Here is a 12835-nt window from a genome sequence, read left to right as displayed (position 1 = left end):
AAGTCAGCATGATAGCTTTACGTGTCCTTGTTCCATTTGCTTCTACCTACTTATGTGAGGCAGGATTTTCCACTCTTGTCAATATAAAAACAAAGAATAGAAACAGATTGGATGTTGGAGATGACATGAGACTGGCTCTAACAAACGCTCAGCCACGAATTTCAAAGCTTGCTGCTGAAATGCAACATCAGGCATCTCACTAGCTGGGTTGGATAGCTGTTCAAACCTATGATAATATTATTTTAAGAAATATATGTTCTTTTTGTGAATTCAGGTTGGACCAATGTGATTTAATTTGCTAATATATAATTACAGAATTTTTAAATATTTTTTTAGATGTTTCTTTCCCTCTCCTTCACAGAAAATAAAAGAAAAATTAAGCTGCTGATAGTAAGCCCTAAGTAGGGGGTCACATGGGTTTCAAACTTTTAGGTAAGGGGTCGCGAGTGCCAAAAGGTTGGGAACCCCTGCTCTAGTTTATCAGTTTCAAAATGCACAAATAGTCCTTGTGTATCTTTGCACAAAAGTCTTTATTCAACAAGGTGAAGTTAACTTATGAAATAAATTTATTTTCGTGATTTTCGTATCACATTTTTCTCTAATATGTATTTAGGCAACTGGAGGTTGAAGAACAACAAAACTGTACAGAGGGAACTGAAGATCCCTCTAGCTAAATATTGATGAACTTGCGTTATTGTCTGTTTGTTCTAGAAGCTTCAGGGAAATCATTTGAATTATGAAACGTTTCTTGCCCAGCAACTGAAAAGTTAAATGTATTAGTTTACCTGATGTGTCTTGGTTATAGAGCACCACATGGTAGATTAGCAGGATTAGTTTCAGTGAATTATGTGATAGAATTGTTTCTTACTTCCATGTGTGACAATACTGTTCTGTTGAAGTTATGAAATATTTATGAAATATACGCTTAAACAATAATAGAACTTGAGGCGGAAGATTGTTACATTTTTTATTGCAAAACAAAATGCAACAACAAAAACATATGACTAATCAGATTTCACGCTCATATATACACAAATATTATACTTGAAACTAAAATTCCCTTCGTCTCCAGATGTTATAGAAAATAAGTAAGAGTTTTTCCTTAACAAAGGAGATGAGAGATGATAACTGTTTTAGTGTCCTTCTTTCTCTTTGTCGGGATTTAGGTTTAAAAGAGCTGAGAGAGTCAGGTTCGTTGACCCCTTCTTCCATACCGTATTATGTTAGATAGTTTCTTTTGAAAGTACGTGTAGACATAACGTGAGGGTCAGAATAAACCGCACTTATTCCGACCCCTTTCAAAACAATGTCCATCAAGATTAATGTCCATCTCGGTATCGGCAATTATTGATGTTCGATATTACTATTACATGGTCCTGTATTTTATGAACAGTTCAGTATGTATCGCACACATATTACTAGTTTTAACCATAATTTGAGAACATTTTACATAAATACGCTTTTAAATGTTTTTCAGCTCAGTTTAAAACTAATGTAGTTTGTTCAGTCCGGCATTGGAAGGCCTGACATAGTTACTTATAGAATTGTAAAAGAGTGTGTCGGCGATAGCTTGTGCATGAATTCGGATGATGCGCTTCGTGGTTTTGTTTGTTTAGAAGTAAACACAAAGGTACACAATGAGTTATGTCTGCTCTGTCTATCACGGGTATCGAAGACCGGTTACTAGCGGTGTGAGTTCGCAAAGCTCGATCTGCCACTAGGGGGCATGCTACGTGGCACTTTGTAGACTGTTGTGAGTAATGAGTTTTTTATTGTTTATAACTCATTTAACTGTTTATGTGCCATATTTACTCATGCTTGGCATGCATATTCTATGACTGGGTGTATATGTTTTGTATATTTTGATAATATTATCTGGTGTGGTTGCATGGGTTTCGCCTGTTAGACATCTTCCAAAGTTTGTTCATTTCCAAACTTTTCTTAATATATCATAAATGTTTAACTCACGTTAACTTAGAATCTTAGGTTAAGCCTAAATATTTTGTAGAAGTTGTGGTCTAGAGAAGCGTTCCATTAATATATAACTTTGGTGGGTTATTTTTATGTCTTGTTTGATTTTAGAACATTAGTAGTGGATTTTTGAAGACATACATTTTGACTGTTTGTTTGTTTTTGAATTTCGCGCAAATCTACACGAGGGCTATCTGCGCTAGCCGTTCCTAATTTGGCAGTGTAAAACTAAAGGGAAGGCAATTAGTAATCAACACCCACCGACAACTCTTGGGCTACTCTTTTATTAACGAATAGTGGGATTTACCGTCACGGCTGAAAGGGCGAGCATGTTTGGTATAACGAGGATTCGAACCCGTGACCCTCGGATTACGAGTCGAGTAACTTAACCACCTGACGGGCCGCCAGTAAGATAATTAGGGTGTTTATAGTATAATGTTATAATAACTACACACATACATGGACTTTGTAAGTATTTACTCCTCTTTTGCCAACAGCAACAACTAGCAAATAGTGTTGCACTGAATGAAGTCACAATCTTGGAAACCAAAACTTCTTTGTACACGAGTTAACCTAAGTCACCTTGTCTCCGGTTTTGTTAAGAAATAACTTTTATGACTCAAACAAAACAGAATCTAGAAGTAACCGTCAACGCGACTTCATATGAACTGTTCTTTGTTATGTCATGTTATCTCTTGAGTACCGTTGTTAATACAAACATACTGCTCTTAACCCCTTAAACGGAAAGTACAGCCTGTTCACATATGTAGACTGTTGGCCTGTTTAGAAGGCGTCCACCCTTTTCAATCTTCTGTTAATAACCTTTTCTGTTTATAAGATGCATACAGACTGAACTTGTTTATTTCGTATTTATTATCATCTTTGTCTTACGTTAAAAATCACCTGGAATTTATTATACGTATAATTAGCAAGGATAATATATATATTTTTAGTAAATTGAGCTAAGATGACAGGATCAGACACCCGTCCGTTTTTGCAACAGTTTATAAAACGAGAGGCGATTTGAGGTAGATGTTTAAAACAGTATTGTCAGAGCCGTGGATAAACAGCTCAAGAGGTCTAGTTTGTAATACTGGAAGTGGAAGGAACTGTTTTTTTTTCCTAAGATGTAGGTTGTTAGAATACCAATGGGAGAAACACGATGAAACAAATACACGTGACATAATCTACTTCGCTACATGAACACGTTTTTATCAAGCTCTTCATCAAATACAGAATGGAAATAATGGTTTAGTTTGTTTTAAATTTTGCGCAAAGATACACGAGGTCTGTCTGCGTTAGCCTATCTACTTTTGCAATGTGAGACTAGAGGGATTGGTTTGGTTTGTTTTGAATTTCGCGCAAAGCTACATGAGGACTATCTGCGCTAGCCGTCCCCAATTTAGCAGTGTAAGACTAGAGGGAAGGCAGCTAGTCATAGAATAGAGGCTGCCTTCCCTCTATTCCTACACTACTAAATTAGGGACGGCTAGCGCAGATAGCCCTCGAGTAGTTTTGCGCGAAATTAAAAACAAACAAATAAACCTTCCGGGAAAAAAAAAATACGAGTGCATTTCTAATCGTCAGTGCCATAGTGAATAATATTCCATTAAATAGGAATGAAAAAGCAAAATAAATATAAAAACCGTTAAATGTCCACCTAGTGATTAGACAAGATGTAAGAAAGGTGAAGATTCAAACTCTGTAAGAAATCAAATTTTATGTTGGTTGCGAAGAATACAAATATTATTCAGTCACAACTTTACTAATTTAGTTTGCAACCTTATTTTACAATGATGCTGAGTTAACGTGTATATCTATTGTATTTTTTTTTTAATTTAACTTAAATCTTATCATGCTTTAACATCATTCCAAATCTAATCCGATTATTTAAATGGTTTATTGAGTTTAAATGTAAGGTTTATTCACAGACATATACAAGTAATACTTACTAAGAAAACAACAACAAACAAACAAGAATGTATCTCAAGACGGCTGATATGGGTATTAAAAAGTATGTTTCTGTTAACCTGCAAATGACTTAAGAAGGTTGAAACATTGCTCTCTACTTTATTTTAATAAACGTTTTTAATACCTATACCAGCCATCTTGAGATACATTGTTACTTCAAGTGGGTTTCTCGTCATCACGAGAAACAAACGAAAAGTAAGTTATGTGCACTCTTAAAACAACCAGAAACAAACTACGTTTATTTATTTGTAAGAGAAAGAAATGTTTTTTGTGCTTGTAAGAGAAACAATATTTTTATTTACTTGTAAATTAAATAAAAAAAAAGAGATTTACTTGTAAAAGAAAGAGAAATAACATGGGTATACTGGTAAAACAAGCAGAAAAACTATGTTTAAGTACTTGTAAAATAAACATAAATAAAGTGTATTTACTCGTAATTCTAACTAAAGTTATATACAATCGTAAAGAAGTTACACTTTCTAGAAAGACAGGCAGAAGTAACTTGTACCTGGTCTATGTAAAAGCCAATGTGTGTCATGTCACATCACGCTTGATTTCTGGAAATAGGAGAAGTCATGAAAGCTGAAGTACATTTATCCAGATCTTGTAGTTTGGTTACTGTCTGCCAATTGCGATTTTAGCGACGGTGGTTCAAGATGACCGTGAGGGGATATGTCGTGAAACCTTATAAGTGTGGTGAGTGTTGGTATAACAATCCTAAAGTAAAGACTAGCGTGGGATCACCTAGACTAGAACCAAGTGTATAAAATTTATCATTAAAGTAAAAATATCGTTTCAATTTTAAACTTAAATCGGTTCTGAACTGAGCTATTTTCTGTTTTCTCATCAAAGTGTTAAATAAAAACAAACACTTTTAATCAACGGAGATCATAAATTAAGAAATTAGCAAATATTATTTCAGGTTTTTTTATATATACTGTATTCTGATTTATACGTTCGGTACATAGACTAACAACAATATCAGGTTATAATTTTGTGGCTAAGCGACAAGACATAAAATCTATTGTTAAAACGTAGTGTTATCAAAACGCATTGACTTTTCTATGTAATAGTAGTTCTAATCCAACTGATTTTTACCAGGAATTATCCTATGAAAACGTTATGAATTCATTTCATGAATAATCTTAATTTTGATTGACTCGCAAAGGAACTTACCGATATTTAAATGCCTTGCCCGCAATTTTCTGTCTCTTTATTGGTCAAGTTTGATTTCGCAAAATGCACACAATTCAGTTGGCTATGAAATATGAGGATGGGGTGGTAGTACTTGCTTCGTCCGCTTTAACAGACCATTCACTAGTTTACTCATAAGAGAGAGGTAAGTTATATTTAGAATAGATTCAGTCATAAAACACACGGGTGTGACTTACATATGCTCGTTAAACAGAGAGAAGACGCCATGTTTGTTCACAACACAGACAAAACCAAGCAGTAATAACAGATAAAAGTTGACAATTCCATTCACACCGTGAAACGAGGTAAACAATTTTTTACTCGTGGTTTTTACAGGAGTAAGATGTAATTATTCTTAAAATAGGTAAAAGTAAGCTACGATTTCATGTAAAGGAAGGCCTGACCTGGTCAGGTGGTTGAGGTACTTAACTCGTGATCTGAGGGTCGCGGGTTTGAATCCAAGTCATACCAAACATGCTCGCCCTTATAGCAATGGAGGCATTATAATCTCACTATTTGTTGGTAAAAGAGTAACCCAATAGTTGGCGGTGGATGTCGACGACTATCTGCCTTTCCTCTAGTCTTACTCTGCTAAATTAGGGACATCTAGCGCAGATAGCCCTTGTGTAGTTTTGCGCGAAATTTAAAACATACCAAACCTTGTAAAAGGCCATTCAAACAAAATAATGGAAGGAGTAAGAGGTCTAGTGAACCTGACCCTCCTGGGTATACAAATATATATACCCAAACACCTGGAGAGAGAGAGAAACAAACAGATTACGTCTAGTCATAAGAAACAGAAGTTATATGCACCCGAAACGCAGGCTATACTTTCTCTTATAACTGATAGAAGTAATATATATTTATTCGTAAAGCAGACATAAACAAGTTAAAGGTACTCACAAAAAAGATCCTTAGTAATGTATAATAAAGTACACGACTTTTACACATCATCCTGATGGGAGTAAATCTTATGTAATACTGACAGATACAAGTGAATTTGTAGTTTAGACATTATTGTAATGGTTACTAATACGTCTGTAATGTTACTCTGTGTCACAGCTCTGTTCCAAGTTAAACTCCTACTGTTGGTTTTGACTTTAACATAAACACATTCCAAGAAATATTTTTCAGGAAGCATGATAAGTGAGTTACGTTTAAGCAGTAAAACATGTATGTTTCATTAATAATGTTTCACATTCATTTTTCATTTTCAATATATGTAAAACGATGATCATAGATTAAAAAGAGATGTCATAACTGTTTGTTTTGTGAATATGTGTGCAAATAAGATTTTTCTCCGGACCTTAAAGAACATAAAAATATTCACATAACTTGAAATGTATGCGTTTGTAAACATAAGTAAAATAATGAGAAACGTCAATAACTTATTAATTGCAGGATAAATTATGTTGCAATGACTACAATATTAATACAGAAGGAATGATGTTACATAAGATCTGAAAGAATTCGTTTAATCTTTTCTGTATTTATACAAGAAAAATTATATACTTTTACTTAGAAATAAATGATACATCAGCGAGAGGAAGTAGGTTAGAAAAAGGTACACAGCTGTGTCATATTAATCATAAACAGCCCACTCACTCACAACTGTTTTTTGTTGTTGTTTTTTCGAGCTTAAAAGCTATTTTCCAAGCAAAGCGTTTCGTATTAGCTGTTTCTGCTCAATTAATTAACGAACCAATACTGACTTGTTCGTTTGATGCTCTGTCATAAACAAGTTTGCTTTTCCTAAATACACAAAAACACGTTTCCTATTTTTTCCATTTCCTATTTAATGTATTTAATGTTAATTTCCTAGTACACGCCCAGTTAAGGTTTGCTAATCACAATAGCCGAATGTTCAGTCACTTTATTACCACTAATGACGTTCGCTGAGGAGAATGACTTAGTTTACCTACTGAAAAAGCAAATCTAGCGTTGACGTAAAATGACAAGCAATTAGAAATATAATTAACTTTCAGCGACAATATTTATCCAGTTATTAATCATATTTCGAGATAACCTAATCTGTGAAAAGTCTATGTTTAGATTTCAATTTTCATAATAGCGTTTCCTTAGGATATTTAGTTTTTACAATTTTATTTTTACCTTACAATAACAACTCACTACTTTCAAAGCGCCACCTTGTAATGATTCCTGTTTTCTCTTTTTTTCTCTCCTAAGAATTTACCACAAGTTTGTTTGTTAAAAGAATTATTAGGGTCTCCTTAAACGTTTTGGCACGCATGCAAATGAACAGATTGTTTAAAAAGTTAAAGTATGAATTATTTCGAAAGTTTCTACGTTACGTAAGAAATGAATATAAATTACTCATAAACGTGGTGTGATTCAAATTTTCTTATTAGCTTAAATGTCTCAACTGTCACACTCTCATCAAGTTTTTTCTGTGATTGTCAATTTCTATAACTGAAATATCATATCCCAATCTCAGCAATAGACACAGATCAAAGTTAAAGAAAGTTTTCAGTTTATTGGGTTTGCAAATATATTGTTATGGGGAATAATAGGTTAAAGTTCCAAATGCATACGGTTCTTTTGAGATGAACTGCGCGCATCAAATATCACATTACAAACGCCCTTGTCTTCATAAACTTAATTCATAGGTAGACTTCATATTTTCCAGTTATTAACGAATACAGATTTTCATCACTAGTGGAAGTTGTTTGTATGATGAAACGATAACATAAATTTTATTATACTTGTTTTTGCAGTGTCCTTCCTAAAGTAAGGTTGATTTTTACCGTATGGGTTATAAGTACGAGTTTACATTTAGCAATAATAACCCGACCCTTTAAAACCCGATGTCACAACAATTACATCTTCCAAAATTTCATACTGTTGTTATAATAAACAACGACTCTTACGAAGTAAGCTAAATAATTCAAGTAATAAAGTTATCCTTAACTATGTAATAATCTTGGATACCACCTAGTGTTATTTCTATTTATTTTAATCATTAACTGACATTGAAAATCGTGTGTCAAGCAAGGGCTTAAATTTCTCGTTTCCTGCTAATAAAGATTCTAAGACGATATTACTTATATGGCTTTAAATTACGTTTACAACTAGCACGTTGTGACATTTGGTTAATATAACATAAGACATTTGAACAACTTGAGACACGTTTATTGGTTAGCACTTTCTTGATGTCAAGAATATGGTTACAGTAAAAAAATTTATCTAATGAAGAACATAAAGATTTCATTGACTTAAATAATGATGAAAACCTTGTCTTTACCAAGCATGATTGTTTGTTTTTTCATTTCGCGCAAAATTACACCAGGATTATTTGCGTTAGCCGTCCCTAATTTAGTAGTGTAAGACTAGAGGGAGGGCAGCTAGTCATCACCACCCACCGCTAACTCTTGGGCTACTCTTTTACCAATGAATAGTGAGATTGATCGTAAATTATAACGCCCCCACGGCTGAAAGGGCGAGCATGTTTGGTGCGACCGGGATTCAAGCCCGCGACCCTCGGATTACGAGTCGAATGCCTTAACGCCCTTGGCCATGACGGGGCCATAAAAAGTTGTTGTGGTTGTTTTCAATTAAGCACAAAGCTACACAATAGGCTATCTGTGCTCTACCCTCCACGGGTATCGAAACCCGGTTTTTAGCGTTGTAAGTCCGCAGACATACCGCTGAGCCACTGGGAGGCAAATATTTAAAGATTTAGAATAATCCAGATAATGTACGTGAACTATTTAAACAATCGCTTGAAATATTAGCGATATTTGTTACGATGCACACTCCTTTTCTTTCTGTGCGTGTGTGTGAGGCCTGGCATAACTCGACAAGCTATGGGTTACAAGGGTCCGGCATGGCCAAGTGGATCAAGGCGTTCGACTCGGAATCTGAGGGGCCCGGGTTCAAATCCCCCTCACACCAAACATACTCGCCCTTTCAGCCGTGAGGCTTTATAATGTGACGGTAACTCTCACTATTCCTTGGTAAAAGAGTAGCCCAAGAGTTGGCGGTGGGTGGTGATGACTATCTGCCTTCCCTCTAGTCTTGTTTCAGCCGTGGGGGCGTTATAATGTGACGGTCAATCCCACTATTCGTTAGTAAAAGAGTTGGCGGTGGGTGGTGATAACTAGCTGCCTTCTCTCTAGTCTTACACTGCTAAATTAGGGACGGCTAGCGCAGATAGCCCTCGTGTAGCTTTGCGCGAAATTCAAGGAACAAAACAAACATTCCTTCTAAAATAAGTTCCAAATAATTTTTTTTTTATTTCACTCCAGCCACTTTTCGATTATGGTTAAAATTCTTCACTTTGAATAATAAGCACTTGATTAATTTTGTTTTATCAAAATTACCGTAAATACAGATGTACTTCGTAGAATAAAAGCTCAGAAATCACCATACATACAAATGTAGAATGAAGGATGAAGCTTGTAAAGAATTAGCATTATATATCTTTATAATATCACAATAAAAAAAAACAGATGCGTCAAATAACAAACATGATAAAGAACACCGAATCTCTCGTAACTCTACCTAGATCAGAACGATCCCTGCCACAGCAGAAGATATAATTATAGTAATTATTCTACGAATCTCTACTCCGTCGCCAAACCTAGCAAGAAGACAATTATGGCATCATTTACTCTTACTTGATAGCACCTACGAATTCAACGTTGATCAGGCCCGTAACGTGATGCATTCTGATTGACTTTAAACGCACAAGTCATATACGCGCACAATGAAATTATCCCAGAGATGCGAGGCTGGCATAATTGCAATGTTTGTTCCATAAAACCATTTCTATTAAAATAACAGCATACGCCATCTGAAACTTCCTAATAAGTGGTTTCAAAGAAACAAAACAAATTTTATAGCAAAAGAAAAACAAATCAAAACGCCAGTTATTGAGGGGCTCAAAATTGAAGCAATCAAGTAATTTTACTGACAATTTAAAAATAATAACTAAAGTAAGCCCTGGGCTAGATGATGTTAATTAATTCTGAAGTAGGAATGTTAAGATCTATTACTAGGAAGTGAGGAAGCTCAGATTAATTTGTCATAATCATAACTCAGAGCACCAATGAATCTGTGGTTTTCAAGACTAACTCATCTTCACATAATCTCGATTTACTCGCGTCTTTTATTTTTCGTGTAGCTTACCGGACAAGGCCCGGCATGGCCAGTTGGGTTAAGGCCAGTAATCTGAGGGTCGCAGGTTCGAATCCTCGTTGCACCAAACATGCTCGCCCTATCAGCCGTGAGGACATTATAATTGTACGGTCAATCCCACTATTCGTTGGTAAAAGAGTTGGCGGTGAGTGATGATGACTAGCTACCTTTCTTCTAGTCTTAAACTGCTAAATTAGGGATGGTTAGCGCAGATAGCTCTCATGTAGCTTTGCGCGAAATTCAAAATACAAACAAAAATTACCGGACAATTAGCACGCTGAGGTGAATAAATCAGTTTTAACATCTCCGAAGTAAAAATATGGTGTATTTAAAAAAAAAACAATAAAACTCCAATTCATACACACACTTATACGATAGGAAAAAAAAGGAAGATATTTTTTGAAAATTAAAATCGTGTATAAACTTAGGTAATTTTTAAAGACAGAAACACCTTGCCGTTTCAGTAGCACATTTATTAACAAAACAAGGTCCACTTTGACATTTATTTTAAGAAACAACTTCTTTAGCAGCTGCTTTATTTTTAAAGAAAAACACAAAATACGAATGATCACTTCGAATAATTTACGAAAACACAGTCACAAAATAAGTATATTCTTGAAACAAATATTTATTTGGTGGGATTAACTGACAATGAACCCATGCAGAGCCGTAGAGTTTTTTGCTTTAGAATATTTTAAAATTGGGGTAATATACCCTAAACAGGCATAACTCAAAGGAATGGTCCGGAAAAGATCTTCTCAGCTAGTTCAGTACAATGGAATGGATAGAAAGATGCCTATCTGGTTTGAATACAAATAATGAGTCAAAAAAAAAATCCTCTAAACTGATCCGGACTCAAAGGAGTGGATTGAAAAAATCTATAATAAACTAATCTAACCCAAAATAACTGGTTGATAGAGAAAAAAGAGGTAGTTTACTCTTGCGAGAAAGTTTTTCAGACCAAGACTCGTGAAAAGAAAACACGATTAAACGTTTCAAATCATAAGTTCTTGCTAAGATAATTGAAAAATAAATTGATATTTGCAGTGTTGTCTGTTCTTTTCAATTTCTAAGTGTGGTAGGGGAGCTAGCGGTGAGAGAAGACGTTGAAAACGACAGTTTATGTTATAAATGTCTGTACGTTGCTTCTGCATGTATTCAGAAGGAGGGGTTAGAGAGGACTCTGACAAACCCCTATTTTTTGTAATGTAAAAAAAAAATGTTTATATTATAATTATAGCGCAGCTACTTACAATATTTAACGTATTCTACGTGACCTGTATTCTACTGATAATGCATTATAATTTTTTGGTTTGATTCTACCGATACTTTGTAATTGTAGTTCCGAAACCGAATTGCTACTGTCAGGTTTTGTAGGGTAGATTTTTGCTGATTGTGCTTTTCACGCTGTGTGTTAGATTTTGATCTTATAAATTAGATACCTCCTCTTTCATATATTCTGTGTACGGGCATGTTCTAGAAAACTTTGTTTGTTTTCTTATAGCAATGCCACGTCGGGCTATCTGCTGAGCCCACCGAGGGGAATCGAACCGCTGATTTTGCGTTGTAAATCCGAAGACATACAGCTGAACTAGGAAGGGGGGGCTTCTAGAAAACACAAAATAGTTGTGAAGAATTATGTTTAACCTGATAAGGGTATTAAGTTAAATAAAAATTGTGTGTGTGTTTTTCTTGTAGCAAAATCACATCAGGTTATCTGCCGTCCACCGAGGGGAATCTAACCGCTGATTTTAGCGTTGTAAATCCCTCGACTTACCGCTGTACCTGAATAAGAGGTAAGACAAGTTGCTCAGAAATAAGAGGGACGCGAGCACAACACGTCATCATTTGTTATTCGAAAGATCAGAGGATTTACTTAAATAACAGTGCTAAAAATGTAAGAAAAACATGCTATCTAATACATGACTAAAGTAATATGATACTTAAATAACAGTGCTAAAAATGTAAGATAAACATGCTATCTAATATATGACTAAATTAACACGGAAATAACCATATAAATGCAAAGTCTCACTAACCAGACTTCCCGACACCAGGGTTTCCTAGAAGCACGAGGCGACTATCCGAAGGTTTGGTCATCTTTTGGCTTGTTCCTAGGTGGCCATTATTGACAACACGAAAAAAGTCCTTTACAAATCCGTTAGAACTGGAGGCGTCTCTCGCCACACTTGATTCTTGGCTTGTAGGGCTTGAGCCGGCACCGTGGCGGCCAAGACGTGACATCACTCGCTTCCAGTTGTCAGTGGAGCCACCACGCGTCTTCTCTCTACGTGAAAACTAAGTCATATTCTTTCAAAGAAACTTTGTGAATCGGAATGTTTTCAGTCTCATTAGCATTCGAAAAATACTTATGCTAAGCGTGTAGAGTGTGTCAAGCAAACTTTTGCTTTTCGGGACAGGGAAATGTCTCACAAAAATATTTGACTAAGCAGGCTATGTTAAAGCCTCTGTGTTCATTTCCACGTGTCTTTTTCGTACTATTATATGTTAGTAACGCAAAGTAAGACACCAAACGCTTTAG

The 12835-nt window shown here is 35.2% G+C and overlaps 1 protein-coding gene across 1 annotated transcript in view; it reads right to left on the bottom strand.

Moving 5' to 3' along the window:
- The window catches only part of LOC143228987 (ras-related and estrogen-regulated growth inhibitor-like), a 58632-nt gene extending 45797 nt beyond the window's left edge, over nt 1–12835 (bottom strand). The window contains exon 1 of the mRNA XM_076460543.1: nt 12333–12835. Coding sequence (XP_076316658.1) covers nt 12333–12537 — 205 coding nt within the window. The 5' untranslated portion in view covers nt 12538–12835. The remainder of the gene's footprint in view (nt 1–12332) is intronic.

Source organism: Tachypleus tridentatus, chromosome 10, assembly GCF_004210375.1.
Source record: "Tachypleus tridentatus isolate NWPU-2018 chromosome 10, ASM421037v1, whole genome shotgun sequence".
Taxonomy (NCBI): domain Eukaryota; kingdom Metazoa; phylum Arthropoda; class Merostomata; order Xiphosura; family Limulidae; genus Tachypleus; species Tachypleus tridentatus.
This window is presented reverse-complemented; position numbering and strand designations above follow the sequence as displayed.